The sequence below is a fragment of the Panthera pardus genome, unplaced genomic scaffold, assembly GCF_024362965.1.
Source record: "Panthera pardus isolate Hobbes unplaced genomic scaffold, ASM2436296v1 HiC_scaffold_21, whole genome shotgun sequence".
Lineage (NCBI taxonomy): Eukaryota > Metazoa > Chordata > Mammalia > Carnivora > Felidae > Panthera > Panthera pardus.
Genome location: NW_026526777.1, coordinates 64,734,836 through 64,749,989, shown reverse-complemented (window position 1 = coordinate 64,749,989; position 15,154 = coordinate 64,734,836). Strand labels below are relative to the sequence as shown.

At 42.9% G+C, this 15,154-nt stretch overlaps 1 protein-coding gene across 1 annotated transcript in view; it reads left to right on the top strand.

The window, feature by feature from the left end:
* The window catches only part of ADSS2 (adenylosuccinate synthase 2), a 36,488-nt gene extending 21,761 nt beyond the window's left edge, over window positions 1-14,727 (top strand). Inside the window, exons 6-13 of the mRNA XM_053909405.1 lie at window positions 87-194; window positions 1,199-1,280; window positions 3,515-3,641; window positions 5,711-5,865; window positions 7,705-7,829; window positions 9,058-9,155; window positions 11,956-12,105; window positions 13,522-14,727. Of these exons, the coding sequence (XP_053765380.1) occupies window positions 87-194; window positions 1,199-1,280; window positions 3,515-3,641; window positions 5,711-5,865; window positions 7,705-7,829; window positions 9,058-9,155; window positions 11,956-12,105; window positions 13,522-13,574 (898 nt within the window). The 3' untranslated portion in view covers window positions 13,575-14,727. The remainder of the gene's footprint in view (window positions 1-86; window positions 195-1,198; window positions 1,281-3,514; window positions 3,642-5,710; window positions 5,866-7,704; window positions 7,830-9,057; window positions 9,156-11,955; window positions 12,106-13,521) is intronic.
* The last annotated feature ends 427 nt before the right edge of the window (window positions 14,728-15,154 follow it).

Genomic DNA, 15,154 nt, shown 5'->3' with positions numbered 1-15,154 from the left:
AAGTAACTCCATTCTTTGTAATGATCTGACCATAAGAAGTGCCTCTTTCTTGTCTAACTCAAAGCCCGTTTTGATTTATTTTTAAGCTTGGGTACCACAAAAAAGGGCATTGGCCCAGTTTATTCTTCCAAAGCTGCTCGGAGTGGACTGCGGATGTGTGATCTTGTTTCTGACTTCGAGGGCTTTTCTGAGAGGTAACTAACTTGTGTTTCAGAATGGAAAGAGCACATGGGATTTTGGGGATTGTTCATATCCAGGATGCAAATTGGTAAGATCAGTATTCTAGTTGAATAGTGGCGTTTGGCTGTTTTGTTTTGTTTGGAGTATTAAAGTTACTTTTTATTACTTAATTTCAAATTAACTTCATGAAAAGTAACATCTTGTTGGTATCCTAGCAGTACCCCAAGAAGGCAAAGTCAAAATTATATGTAGGGATTGGAGTTTGGTATAGTTTGCTGAGAAACAGATTCCAGGGGGATGTGGCGGTACTGTGGTCGGGTTACCGCCCCCTAGAGTCTTGACCCCTCAGATTTTCAGTTCCAGAGACTCCCCCAGCCTAGACATAATTAGGCTCTTAGGTACTGGTGAACTATTTAATATTTAAGCTCACCTTAAAAAATAGAAATTGCCTCATGGATGCTTACTCTCTAGAAAAGTCTCCATGAGAAACCTAATAATCATCAAAGCTGTGTGGTGACTCAGTGACAGGGAGTTAATTGGTTGTGTCTAATGACAGGTGGCATCAAAGACCCGATGGCTGAATACATTTTCAGGCAGCAGTTTGTGCCATCAGGGCACCTCCACTGAGATTACTGGAGACCAGTTGCTAAATTCTGCCTCTGTCTCTTTAAAAAGCATTGTGTAGACTGTCTCCTTTTGTTTTTTTTTTTACACGACGCAATGTAATTTACACTGATTTAAGTCTACTGGTTACAGATCTTAGGCCATCCCCTTCCCTCCACACACATCACCCTAATTATATGATTGGCATTCCTACATTTGAATTAAAAAATATTTTGAATGTATCACTTATTCATATGACTGATCTCCTGTGTAGCTTTTATGTCTTAGAATGTAGCTTCAGTCCTGGATTGATTTGTTATGAAAACCACTTATCTACAGAAACCATTCGAATCAAGTGATCTATTCAGACTGGTTTTACACAGAGCGAACATCTTGATTTATCCGTGTTTCTCAGGTTCAAAGTTCTGGCCAACCAGTACAAATCTATATACCCCACTTTGGAAATCGACATTGAAGGCGAATTACAAAAACTCAAGGTAATGCTTTCTGGCCCCTTTAATGTCCTTTTAAAAAAGTCATTTGCCAGATTGACATCCAAGATCATTCATTCGAGCTTTGTGTTAAGACCTGCAAACATAAGAATGAAGAGCATACAGTCTCTAATTTCCTTTATGGAAATCACATTGTGACTGGGAAGATGTACATTAAATGATTTACGGTGTATTAAGTACCACACAGACTGTGTAACATACCGGAAGTAAGGACTGGTATGGCAAATTATTGTCCTTTTTAAGTCTGAAAGCATAAGGCCTACCGGAAAGGACAGGGCATGTTTGAGTCACTTCGCGTGATGTGGCTGAAATGAAATATTGGCGGGGCGGGGGTGGGCGGGAGGTCTTCTGGGGGTCTTCTGTCTAGCGATAACGATTTTAGCTTTTATCCTGGAGTTAAGGAAAAGCTGTTGAGTAATTCTGAGCAGAAAAAAGACTCGATGTGGATTATGTAAAAAATAAAAATCCCTCCTAGCAATGTGGAGCAGAGATCAACAGAGGGACGGCCAGGGCTGTTGACTTTTAAAGCTGGCCAGCACGTTCCGGAAGGAGGGCCCCCAGGGCCGGTCTCTTTAGCACTGTTCTCTTATGAGACCAAGGTGATTGGCAAAGGTTGGGCCCACGTTTGGCAGCTGTTAGGCGTCAGGGGCCCGAGTTAGTAGATGAGTCTCCTGCCTTCTCCACCTTCCATTCCTCCCTGGTCTTTGGTGAGTTTCAAGCTGCTTCCTGTGTATCTGATTATTACTCCTTCTCTTCTGTAAATCGGTATGAACATCAATTCCAGAACTGAATAGGAATTTACAAACCTCCTATGTTATTCTAGAATGATTATAGACTTTAGGCCTATCTACTCACTAAATTCCTTAAAAAGAAAAAAAGAAAAAAAAAGACCTCCAAGGAAGATTCTAAATGCTGAGTATTTAGATTTCAGTGTATTGCTCATTGCTTAGGATACACTGCCATTGTTTTTCGTTCTGTCATGCAGCAAATATTTTAAATTTATTGCTAGCAACTTGGAAATATTTATGTGCTAAAGTATGGTTATGGCTTTTCAGTTCCATTTTATGCATGTTTCATGTGAAGTAGATGAATAACAATGAACAGAATTGGGTAAGAAGATTCTTAATAGGTGCTATTTGTTGAACCAGCACTTGAAGGAATAAGGGACATGATGAACGGTATGGTCACTTCAGGCATAAAAAAAGGACTAAAACAGGAATAAGCAGGAGACCAGAGCCAAGGTGGGGGACCATACTTTGATCAGTTGGTGTAACACATTCTGGTGACTTCACAAGTGGATCTTGGAATTTCCATACTAGTCTGGCTAAATATTGAAACATAGTTGAAACTAGGGGTTTGCTTCCTTACTTGTTTTTGAGAGAGGGAGAGAGGGCATGGGCACATGTGCACTCATGCGAGAGGGGGAGGGGCAGGAGGAGAGGGAGACAGAGAATCTTAAGCAGACTCCATGACCGTCTCGGAGCCCTATGTGGGGTTGATCTCACGACTGTGAGATCATGACCTGAGCCAAAATCAAGAGTCAGACGCTTAACTGACTGAGCCACCTACGTGCCCCGAAACTAGGTTTTATTGTATTTGTACTTTAGGCCTTGGGGGAACTCTTGTTTATATGACGTTTTTAATTGAATTCTAAAATTAAGCAGGATTATTAATGCTTTTAATATGTTTTGTGAAAATTTTTTAATGCTCGTGTGTAAAATAGTATTTGATATTACCTACTAGTAATACTGCTGAGCTATTGCTGTAATGGAATACAATGGCAAAAGAGTGTTAACAATCAGTTGTCAATATTTGCATGACACTGGTGACCCGCACCAACATTTTGACAGTCACCCTGATGCAAGTTGCATGTAGCTTTTTCAAGACCTCACCGGACGCAAAAGCACAATGTAACATACCCGGTTCTTTTCATTTTCCTGCAAGCTGGTTTGTGAAGAATGAGTCTTGGCCACGAGGAAGGTTGTCATCAGAACTTGCAGTAAGGTTAATGTGGAAGGGTCTCTTTTCTGGTTCTGGAGAATCAGGACGAGAGACCAAAGCTAGTCCAAATGTCCAGTAGACTGGGTACCATCACCAGCCCCTCCTGTTTTGCGTTAGTTAAGTCTTACCTGTCTTAGAGTCAGGTAAGTTTTACTTGTACTGATCATGTTGTACATTTGTTAGTACACACTGGAATTGGATTTTGTCTTTGCCTGTAGGGTTACATGGAAAGGATTAAACCAATGGTGAGAGATGGAGTTTACTTCCTCTATGAGGCCCTACATGGACCACCAAAGAAAATCTTGGTAGAAGGTGCGAATGCAGCCCTACTAGATATTGATTTTGGTGAGTGAGCTATGACTTCATGGGGGCTTAACCGAGCCCTAAAGTACTTAGGATATAAATAATTAACGTTCCCGTACAGGATTTTTTTTTTTAACTTTTAAAAAACTTTTATTTAAATTCTGGTTAGCATACAGTGTAATGTTAGTTTCAGGTGTACAATATAGTGATTCAGCAATTCTGTACATTACTCAGTGCTCACCACAAGTACACTTCTTTTTTTTTTAATTGTAATTTTATTTAATGTCTCCAACATTCAATTTGAGTTTCTTTTTTTAAATTTTTTTTATTTTTTAAAATTTATATCCAAATTAGTTAGCATATAGTGCAGCAATGATTTCAGGAGTAGATTCCTTAGTGCCCCTGACCCATTTAGCCCATCCCCCCTCCCACAACCCCTCCAGCAACCCTCTGTTTGTTCTCCATATTTATGAGTCGCTTCTGTTTTGTCCCCGTCCCTGTTTTTGTAGTTTTGTTTCCCTTCCCTTATGTTCATCTGTTTCGTCTCTTAAAGTCCTCATATGAGTGAAGTCATATGATTTTTGTCTTTCTCTGACTGATTAATTTCACTTAGCATAATACCCTCCAGTTCCGTCCAGGTAGTTGCAAATGGCAAGATTTCATTCATTTTGATTGCTGAGTAATACTCCATTGTATATATATACCGCATCTTCTTTATCCATTCATCCATCGATGGACATTTGGCTATTGTTGATAGTGCTGCTATAAACACAGGGAGTGCATGTGTCCCTTCAAAACAGCACACCCGTATCCCATGGATAAATGCCGAGTAGTGCAATTGCTGGGTCGTAGGGTAGTTCTAGTTTTAATTTTTTGAGGAACCTCCATACTGTCTTCCAGAGTGGCTGTACCAACTTACATTCCCAGCCTTACAGGATTTTAAAGCCAGGCTTGTATATTCAGGAATGATGGAAGTTTGCCATCTGCCACTCATCTGTTTTTTGAAAAGAATGTTGTGGAAAATATAATACATGTGTTAAGTTTTGTAGTTTATGAGAAAAATGAAATCACCGTTTGGGTCAGTGGGTTCGGGATTCTGTAAACTGATTTTCATTGTTTGGTTCATGCTCCATTTGATGATGAGAGGAATCCTATGGAAGGATCTTTACTTTTAATTCAGTCTTTCTTTAAATATCAAGAATAAACCCTGTCCTTAAACATGTCCACTCTAAGGTCTGTGGAAATCTGTTTAACATCTTGGGTGTGAGATTCTGAGCACATTAGGGTATTTCTTCCATCTTCGAAAAGTGAACGAGTCAATACCGTCCAGCTACTGCCCTATCAGGTTGTTGGCCTCTGCCTGAGCCTGATCCCTCAGGATAAGTCTGATTGTTCTCAGCTCTCACTGACCTTTCATCGGCTTTTGACTCCCAAGTAAACCAATTAAAAAGTGTATTTCTATTACAGTAGATAATGGATTTTTGACTGCTTAATATGTCTGTGCAGTCTGGGAAGAAAGCAGAGTGTCTGATTAGCTTAGTGGATAGTTTAAGTGGGGATCCAGGATCTTTGGGGCTGGGGGAGTACACCCCTCTTAGCTTCCCTTGTCATTCTGGGGATTCTTCCCTGAACAGAGATCAGAAGGAAGGGTAATGAAGACCACAGACTTTCATAGTGTACTGGTGTCACTCTGGGTTGCTGATGTGTCTTAAAAATTTGTATCAAGGAAGTAAGACAAACTTGTTTTCAAATTAACAGAAGAGTATTAAAAGTACGTAGATTGTAAGTCTACATAGTGGACGAACACCAGGGTTTTGGCATCACGTCATCTAGCAGGCTTTGGCGAGCACCCACCGAGCAGAGCTGAGTAAGCGTGCACACGCCCACAGAGCCTCTCCAGTGCCCACACCTGCCAGCTCTAACCGCCTGTGTTGTTACCTCGTTACGGACAGAAAGGATCAAGAGGAAAACACAGAGGTTTTGAGGGGACGGTTCTAGTCAAGTCTGTCCACTACCTGGAATATACTCAAATGTGGATTTTTCATTATAATTCTGTTTCCGAGTAACGTATGTCCATGTGTGTATAGTTTAATATTTGTTTCTCTTTTTAGGAACTTATCCTTTTGTGACCTCTTCAAACTGTACGGTTGGAGGTGTCTGTACCGGGCTGGGGATGCCCCCTCAAAATGTCGGAGAAGTATATGGGGTCGTGAAAGCCTACACGACTCGAGTTGGCATCGGGGCCTTTCCTACAGAGCAGGACAATGTAAGCCCGTTTTCAGCTGATCCAATTCCGAAAGTTTTGTTGTTGGGTTTTTTTTTTTTTATTAATGTTTGTTTATTTATTTATATTTGAGAGAGAGAGAGAGACAGAGTACAAGTGGGGGAGGGGCAGAGAGAGAGGGAGACACAGAATCCGAAGCAGGCTCCAGGCTCTGAGCTGTCAGCCCAGAGCCCGATGCGGGGCTCAAATCCACAAATTATGAGACCATGACCTGAGACGAAGTCAGATGCTTAACCGACTGATCCACCCAGGTGCCCCCGTAAAACTTCTGGGGGCTCCTGGGTGACTCAGTCAGTTGAACATCCAACTCTTCATTTTGGCTCAGTTCATGGTCCCAGAGTTGTTGGATTGAGCCCTATGTCCACAGAGTGTGGAACCTGCTTGGGATTCTCTCTCTCTCCCTCCCTCTCTCTCCTTCTTTCTCCCCTCTGCCCCTCCCCAGCTCTCTCTCTTTCAAAAAAAAAAATAGTTAAATAAAAAATATAAACTTCTGCTCCCCTCCCCCCCTTAACAAATTCTTACCTTCCTGTGCACTTCACTGAAGTAGCAGCATATTGGCAACAAAAGAGAAATGTTAGAGGGCACTTAAAGGTACTTGTGGATTATGGGCACCTGGGTGGCTCAGTTGGTTAAGCGTCCGACTTCAGGCTCAGACTGTGATCTCACGGCTCATGGGTTCGAGCCCTGCCTTGGGCTCTGTGCTGACAGTTCGGAGCCTGGAGCCCACTTCAGATTCTGTGTCTGTCTCTCTCTCTGCCCCTCCCCCACTCGTGGTCTGTCTCTTTCTCTCAAAAATAAATAAACATTAAAAAAAAAAAAAGGGTGCTTGTAGGTGCAAGGCTTTGGGAAGGTGGGTACACGAGGGAGATCAAGGTGGGGGAGGAGAAAAAGGTGGTTAAAAATAACAGCTGCCTTGCACTAGGAGCCTGTCAGGAACCAGGGCTGAGGAGAGTGACCTCCGGACCTGGGCTAACCTTCGCCGACACTTAGTGGTGGTGATGGCGGGCCAGGCACTGTTGAAGTGTTGTATACTCGGGAGCTCTGTGGACCCCACGACAGCTCAGGGAGCTGGGTGGTGTCGCCAACCCCTGCCCGCCCCCCCCCCCCCACCCCCACCCCCCGGCTTCTACGCATGAGGAAACTGAGGCACGGAGAGTCACCATAACTTGCACATAGACGGACGGGGCTGGGATTCAAACCTGACAGAGCAGCAGTCTAAAAACTACATAGTTGTGTCAATGTCAGAATACGAGAGGTAATGACTTTAATCGGAAAGGTGTAAAGTAGGGAATAGATAGACCATGGGCCGAAGGTTAGGTTGTAGACAATGGCTGTGGCTTAGAACTTGGAGTGCTGTTGTCGACCTTCCTTCTCTTTGAAAGGGCATCGTGCCGTTAGCGACTGACTCCTTGCTAGCTGAGAGTTTGTCTTCTGGTTTTCAGGAAGATCATCAGGCTACAGTTGTTCTTGCAAATAATTGGCTTGTCTTTTGTAATAAATACTTACTGACAACTTTGTTTCTCATATGTAGCATTTATTATTCTTATATGTTAATCTAAATCTTAAGAAGTTCTCTGACATCATAAAAATTACTGGTTTTAAAGAAATGGTAAAAAACAAAGCCAAAGGTGGATCGCTTCCAAATAATGCCTCACACAACATCCATCATCTGGATGGAATTCTGTCTTCCACTTCGTTAGTTTTTGAGAGATGTTCATCTCTAGGAGACTTCGACTTGTTATATGATCTTAGATATAATTAATTCTACTAGATTTACAGCACTGGTAGTGTAGTCCAAAAGCCCTATTTTTGATTTCCCAGGAAATTGGAGAATTACTACAAACAAGAGGTCGCGAGTTTGGGGTAACCACTGGAAGGAAAAGAAGGTGTGGCTGGCTGGACCTCGTTTTGCTCAAATACGCTCATATGATTAATGGATTTACTGCGTGAGTATTCTCGGAAACATTTATTTCAGGAAAGTACAGGAGGGTTCATGACCAAAGGTTAGTGTTTGTGGATTGCAACCTTAAGAGTAGTATCCTGGTGGTAGTGTCACTCTTTAGCCCCCAAATGCAATTGTAGCTCAAAGTGCAGGGGGCCCAAGATCCAGGGGAAGGGTGTCCAAGGGAAAGGACCCCACATTGTCTTCCTAGACATCTGGGTTGGGAAAACGGAATCAGGATCCTCCACATGCAAGTGTAGAGGGAAGTAAGATAAGTAGGTAGATGGGTTGGCACACTTTGCCTTTATGGAGAGGAGGCAGTATGACCGACCTGGTGCATGGGCTTGATGAATGTCTAACTCCTATTTTCAAATCTCCGACTCACGCGTTGTGCTGTGGCTTTGGGCAAGTTCATCTTTCTGTGCCTTTTTTCATCATCTTTAAAACCTAGATGATGATACCGACTTCACACGAGTATTTTGCAAATTGGGCGAGAAATATAGTGAGAGCGTACAGCACGCTGCCTGGCTCCCTGAAAATGCTCAGTAAAAGTTGCTATGAACACATATACGCAAATATGTAAATAAATGTATTCATGTCTCTATTACTCTGGGTTAGCTTCTAGCAAAGAGCAAAATAAAGAATAAAAAGATACCTTGTGGATGAGATTCTCAAACCTGTTATTTTATCTAATGCCATAGATTTCCCCTTAAGTTATTTCCCAGTCAGTTTATTGGGAGATTGGATGTATCATGAAGAGGTCCTTGATGTGGTTCCCTCACTCTGCTTTGACAGTTTCTGAGCAGAAGGGCGGAGGCGATGGTGACTAGAGTGACGAGATGAGGGCCTATGGTGTATGCATCAATGTCCATGTATCTTGTCATCCTCTCTGTGGGACAGCGAGTTCTGCTGGGTCCCATAGACTGCGTCCTTTACACCGGGCCGCTGCCCCTCACGTGTGTGTTGATCCCTCATAAGAAAGCTAAGCAAGATGGTATGGGTCAGTCAGGGAAAATGGAATTATGAGAGCTCCTCACAAGTAGGTAAGTCATTTTTTTATCATGAGGAAAATGTACGCTTTATGTGTGGCGCACTTCAGAAGATAATCCTAACCAGTTTTCAGAATTGCTTTGGAATGCTTAGCTTGGTACGAATTCTTTACTTCCTCATCGCGTTAGATGTTAGAGCCTCGAAGAGTCTGCTGTTTTAACGTGGCCTCTCCTTCCGCTTAGGTTGGCACTTACCAAATTGGATATTTTGGACATGTTTACGGAAATCAAAGTTGGGGTTGCTTACAAGCTCGATGGTGAAATCATACCTCATTTCCCAGGTACGTTCTTCAGTCTGCGGCACACAGAACGTTATCAGGGCATCAGGGGATGTGTTAGAGCGGTCTCCAATAGCTCTCCCGCACGGTCGGCGGCAGGTAGCCACAGGGTTGCCCTGTTCTTTGGGAACCGCGCGAGTATAGTCACTTGTCACTGGCCTCAGTTTCGTAGCTGCCGTGCGTTTGGGTTCCGGGTTGCAGGACGCATGTGTTCAGACTCAAAGGAAGAAAGAAGAAACGTGGCAGTTCTGAGCTCAGCGATGCGGCCCCTGAATCTCACCTTCCCTATTTTGAAAGCGACTTCTTCATAGATGTTCCGTTCCCCACCCCCCCCTTGAGAAATGTGGAGTAGAAGAGTGCTGCCTGTAAGGGTAAGCAGGCTCTTAATACATTAACCCACCCCGTCCTTCAAGCCACACGAGTGGTTTTGTCTAATCTCCTGTGTCAAGAGTGGGTGGTTGTAAGGAGACTTCCCACATGAGGCAATGTGTTTCTTCAAGCATATCCGTAGCTACATGATTTTTTCAGTTACTCAGGAAGTTCAGTAAATGTTACCAGCTTTCGGAAATAGGAACTAACTGTTCATTTGTTTAGTCATCCTGTGAGGCGGGGGATCCGCCAAACAAAGGAATATCTACTAGCTTAATGAAGCTTGTAGGTTGGTGGGTGTTGTGGCTTGCTAATGACGACCAGTCCTTGGGAACCGAGGGTTGCTGCAAGTTCTTGGAAGCCCCTTGAAAGCCGTTTTCTGTTAGTCTGACAGCTGGGCCGTCTCCAGTTTGGTTTCTCGTGACTGTTTTTTAAGTGGATTGTGGTTCACTACTATTACTTCTTTTTTTTAGTTTTTTTTAAAATTTATTTATTTATTTTTGAGAGACCGAGAATCAGCGGGGGAGGGGCAGAGAGAGAGGGAGACAGAGAATCCGAAGCAGGCTGCACACTGTCAGAGCAGAGCCTGATATGGAGCTCGAACTCGTGAACCATGAGATCATGACCTGGGCCGATGTCAGACGCATAACTGACTGAGCCACCCAGGTGCCCCATGGATCTCTATTTCTGTCTAATGACTTCTGGGTGAATGCGCTTATGTTGTAGTGACTCAGATTCCGTTACCTCCCTCTGAAGAGTATTGGTTCTTGTTTTAGGGGACAGTTGAATTACTGGCTGATCATCTTGAACTTGCGTGAGCTTGGTTTTCCACTGTGTTTGTATAGTTACAGGAAGAACCCAAGGTGTTTCCCAAGCCTCTAACCTGGTGTGAGTCCGTCTACAAATTCTATTTCCTCTGTGGATCTTGGCAGAGGTTGGTTTTAGGCTTTATTATAGAGGGTCTGCGGTCAGTTGTACTCTGGCGCATCATTTTTAATTTTTTTTTTAATGTTTATTTTTGAGAGAGAGAGAGTGCATGCACAAGCAGGGGAGAGGCAGAGAGAGGGAGGGAGACACAGAATCCAAAGCAGGCTCCAGGCTCTGAGCTGTCAGCACAGAACCCGACGCGGGGCTCAAACTGGTGAACCGTGAGATCATGATGCGAGCTGAAGTCAGACGCTTAACCTACTGATCATCGTTATTTAAATGAAGCAGTGTTTCTGCTGTCTCGGCTGCTGCCAGGAGAGTTACTGGGGTATAAAGAGATCTCTCCAATGTGGCAGTGCTGGCTGGAGCTTCAGTGTAGTCTGTCCCTTCCCTTCCGACAGCACTGTTGGAACTCTAGAACCTGTCGCACTCACCTGTGGCCCCTGCTGTCTGTAAGCCTCCAGGGGTCCCAGTCTTAGCATGTAAAGGTGAACGTTAGCCAGGGGACTTTCACAGGGTCTCTGAGGGGTAGGAGCTCTCTGTATAGCTCCTTCCTTTCTGATGCTTGGACCGTGATTCTCACTGCTTCAACCTCCCTGAAATCTGGTATCTGCCTTCTCAGTCAGTGGGACCATTGTTCTCCTCTGACTCCAGTGTCCTGACCTTTAGTCGTCAGGACATTGTCCCTGGGCAGATGGTGGAGTTGTTTTCAGGACTTGCTCGTGAGTTTGCTTTTTCTCAGAAGCTGCAGTTTTGTGCTGCCTGTGGTCCACGTTGACCGGTCGTGGGATACGCGCTGCTCCAGGGAGGCAGCTCCTTCCAGCGGAGGGCGGTCTCTGGGGAGATTCTGAACCTGATCCTCAGCAGGGGTGCTTCCTCAGCAGGGGGGGTGGGCAGGGCCTCCATCCGGAAGCGGGAAATCTGGATGGTACACCACAGCAGCCACCGTACTGTCTCTGGTCGAAGAAACTGTTCTTACTTTCGTAGGCTTTTAGTTTCTACCAGGGGGTACAGAGAAAATGGTTAGGTGAGATCATGAAGAACATTTCCAGCTAAGCTTTTGTGCAGTCACCAAAATCATAGGTTTCCCAGATGAGAGCGAGTCCACCAGTCTCCTTTCTGTGAGATTGCTGCCTTTATGCAGGTGTGCAGCCTCTAATCCACGGTGTGGAAATCTGGAAAGCTCTAAAAACTGGAAAGGTCGGCACCAAAGTCAGACCTGACCTGAGTTGATATTAGAACCAATCATCTATCTGCTTCGAGTGAATAATCTGGTGGCTGCAGGAATGTGTTTGATTATAAAAATACCGCCTCAAATGGTAAATGTACTGTTTGACCTTCCTAAACTCTGGAGGAAAACAAAGCAGAACATTTTTTCTGCATTTCAAAGCACATCTGGCTCCAAGGATTTTGAGAAGAGATCAGGAACCTATGACCTAGCAAATCACTTATTTAGCAATAGGCAGTGTTATACCATGAGAAAGCATACATCCTCTTTAACTTTCAGCAAACCAAGAAGTCTTAAATAAAGTTGAAGTTCAATACAAGACTCTCCCAGGTTGGAACACAGACATATCAAATGCAAGGACATTTAAAGAGCTCCCTGTTAATGCACAAAATTACGTTCGATTTATTGAAGATGAGCTTCAAATTCCAGGTAAATATAAACTCTTTATGAACAGCCATCTCTACTTTTTCTCTGCTTCTAACTTGACTGTATCTTTGAGATGGGATTAGAGGAAGATCATTATTAATTTGTAGAGTGCTCATGATTTGTATAAATGCCCAGGAAGATACAAAATAATCTTATTTCTTAGGATAAATATAATCACCTTTCTTTAAGTCCTTCAGATGCCTGAAGACAGCAGGTTACTTTTACACTTATGCTCGTTGCTTTCTCCCTCTTAGTTTTTTTGTTTTTCTGTTTTTTTAAGTTTATTTATTTTTGACAGAGACAGAGTGCGAGCATGAGCTGGGGAGGGGCAGAGAGAGAGAGGGAGGGAGGCACAGAATCTGAAGCAGGCTCCAGGCTCCTAGCCGTCAGCACAGAGTCTGACGCGGGGCTCGAACTCACGAACCGTGAGATCATGACCTGAGCTGAAGTCGGACGCTCAACCGACTGAGCCACCCGGGGCGCCCCGCTTTCTCCCTCTTAGTAACAAACTCTTTTGTGTCTTCACCTCCACCAAAAATGGTTTGCAGTCTTTCCATTCCGGGTTAAAGCACCCTTGGGAGTTAGGGGTGTTTCTTGAATAATTAGGGAATAACAGGTACAGAAAATAGGCGATCCAATTTGAAAAGATCTACAAGAAGAGCAAAGAATAAACCCACATTAAGAAACAAATCTAAGCTGGCCAGGGAGTTAGGCATAACCAAGTAGTGGCTCTGACCAGTTACCGAAAGTCTTTCTTTTTAACACATTGCTTTCTTTGCTCTTTTGCTCCTCTCAAATACAAGCCTGGTTTTCCACATTGCTAGCTGTCCTGACCAGCCTGATGCCAGAGTTAAGTCAGCCTGTTTACTGTGGCTCTCAGTCGGCATTGTTTTGAAACACAAGCAGTAGTGACTTTAACAGTGACTTGTATAAAAGACCATAAAGGTGTGGTACGATGTTGAGAGATTCCTATAGACTGGTCCAGGCTCTGCAAGTTAAAATGGCATTTGCTTCCAGCCCCTTCTCCTTTCTTGAGATATAAAAGTTATGCTGATACTTGCAGAACCTCCTAGCATCCTGTATTTATCAGATGCTGATCTAGTTATTAGGGACTTGATCAAGGGTTCTTTCGGTCTCTGCTGGTTTGGGCCAGTATCTTACTGACCTAATTATCAGGCATCGACAACTTGGAAATACCCCACGATTAAAACTGGAACCGGTAAGGCTCACACCTGTGCTGGATGCCGACTGCACGTTCTGTTTAGAAATCAGCACAGTCTGCTGTCAGGACAGCCACGGATAGCAAAAGACACTGGCAAAGCTAAATAGTGACACCGGGAAAAGTGGGGACCTTTTCATCCCAAGGATCGAACATTATAAACAAATTAATATTCTTCTTCTTTTTTTTCCCCATCCCAGTTAAATGGATCGGTGTAGGTAAATCCAGAGAATCTATGATTCAACTCTTTTAAGGACCTCCAGTGACACAAGAAACACTCCTTGAGGGGGCGGGGGGGAGAGGACTTTCTGAAATACTTCATTTATGATCTGCAAATTTCAAGAATAAAGACATTGGAGTGAGTTTGAGAATAAAGACATTGGAGTGAGTTTCGAGAATAAAGACATTGGAGTGAGTTTCAAGCCCTGCAGGTGTTCCCAGTCATTTAAGGTGGCTGGCTGGTGTGGAGAGAAACTTCGGCGCGGTCCAGGGTCCGCCGCCTTCGCTGGCAGAGTCGCCGAGTCACGTTTTCCTCCTGCTCACGGTGCCACGTTTTCCTTCAGTGTTTAGTCCTAGTACGATCCATGTTCGAAATCTAAGAGAATTCCTTCCAGTGTAGTTCTTCTTCATGACTGTCGTTGTGCTTTGTTAGGTTTTACCTCTATTAAATGGTAAGAACAATTAATGCAGTTTTGCACAAATATTTTTACATTCTGGTCATTCAATTTGTCGTTGTAATCTTTGCTGTTAGAAAAAAAGGATGAAAAGAAGGGTTCTGTAAACTTTTGTAATGCTTTAAGTTCTGTTTAACTTGTGAACTGTTTCTGCTGAGACCATTGCAAATTTGAGCTTTGGCAGGGGGGGAGGGGGTTATATTTGTGTGTCCTTTAATTTGTACAGAACACAAAACTTACTTCTCTCTGTAAATTATTTAATACATTGAACATTTAATTAAATGTTTGGAGAAGGGCGTTCCCTAAGACAACAATCTTAATGTTAAAAAAAAAAAAATAGTCATTAAAAGATCATTGTGCTAACTGGTGGATATTTTTCTTTAATTTCAGGCATTAACTCTGAAATGTATAGCTGTCGTTTTTTTTTTTTTTTTATCTTACCATTATTTCTAAACCTAGTGGATTGATTTTTCAACATTGTGCCTGCCAGTTTGCCTACAAAATCATCTATAAGTGTCCAAATGAATTCAAATTGTTGGTCATAATTTTGATTGTGCCTTTATTTTTTCTTTCTTGGGAAAAAAAGAGGTGTTGTTCTGACAGTTAGGTATCACGTAGTGTGTTGTAGATTATCCTCTGATGAACTATTTTAAATGTTTAAATTAGGTGCCACTTAAATTTATTTTATTATACCATCAATAGCTGATTAAAATGAACCAAATATTTCTAGTATGGTTTGTGTATTGTGGTTTTGTTCTGTAGGAGAAGTACTAGCAACACTTGGATATAGAAGCAGCAGCTTTCTCCCTGTAGAATGTAGGGATGAGGTGGGGAGAGATCAAAACAGAATCTTAGAAAAGAACATTAACCTCTTTTGTCTTCACTAGACATACTTTCGTTGATACTTAGTTCAGAAAGTTCTACGAGAGAGGCAGCCTTGTTGGTTTCAATAAACAAAAAGGATCGTACAGATGATCTTACAAGCCCATTATGGGTCAATAATGGCTTTTATGTAAAAATAACTTATATTTCGTATACAATAAATAATTTTTATCTTTTTCAGCAGAAATTGGATGGGCTTTTATTTCTCCTAACCCTTTATCTTCCTGCTTGAATTTCAAATTAGGTTGAGTTGAAATTAGGTTTTTAAGTTCACATC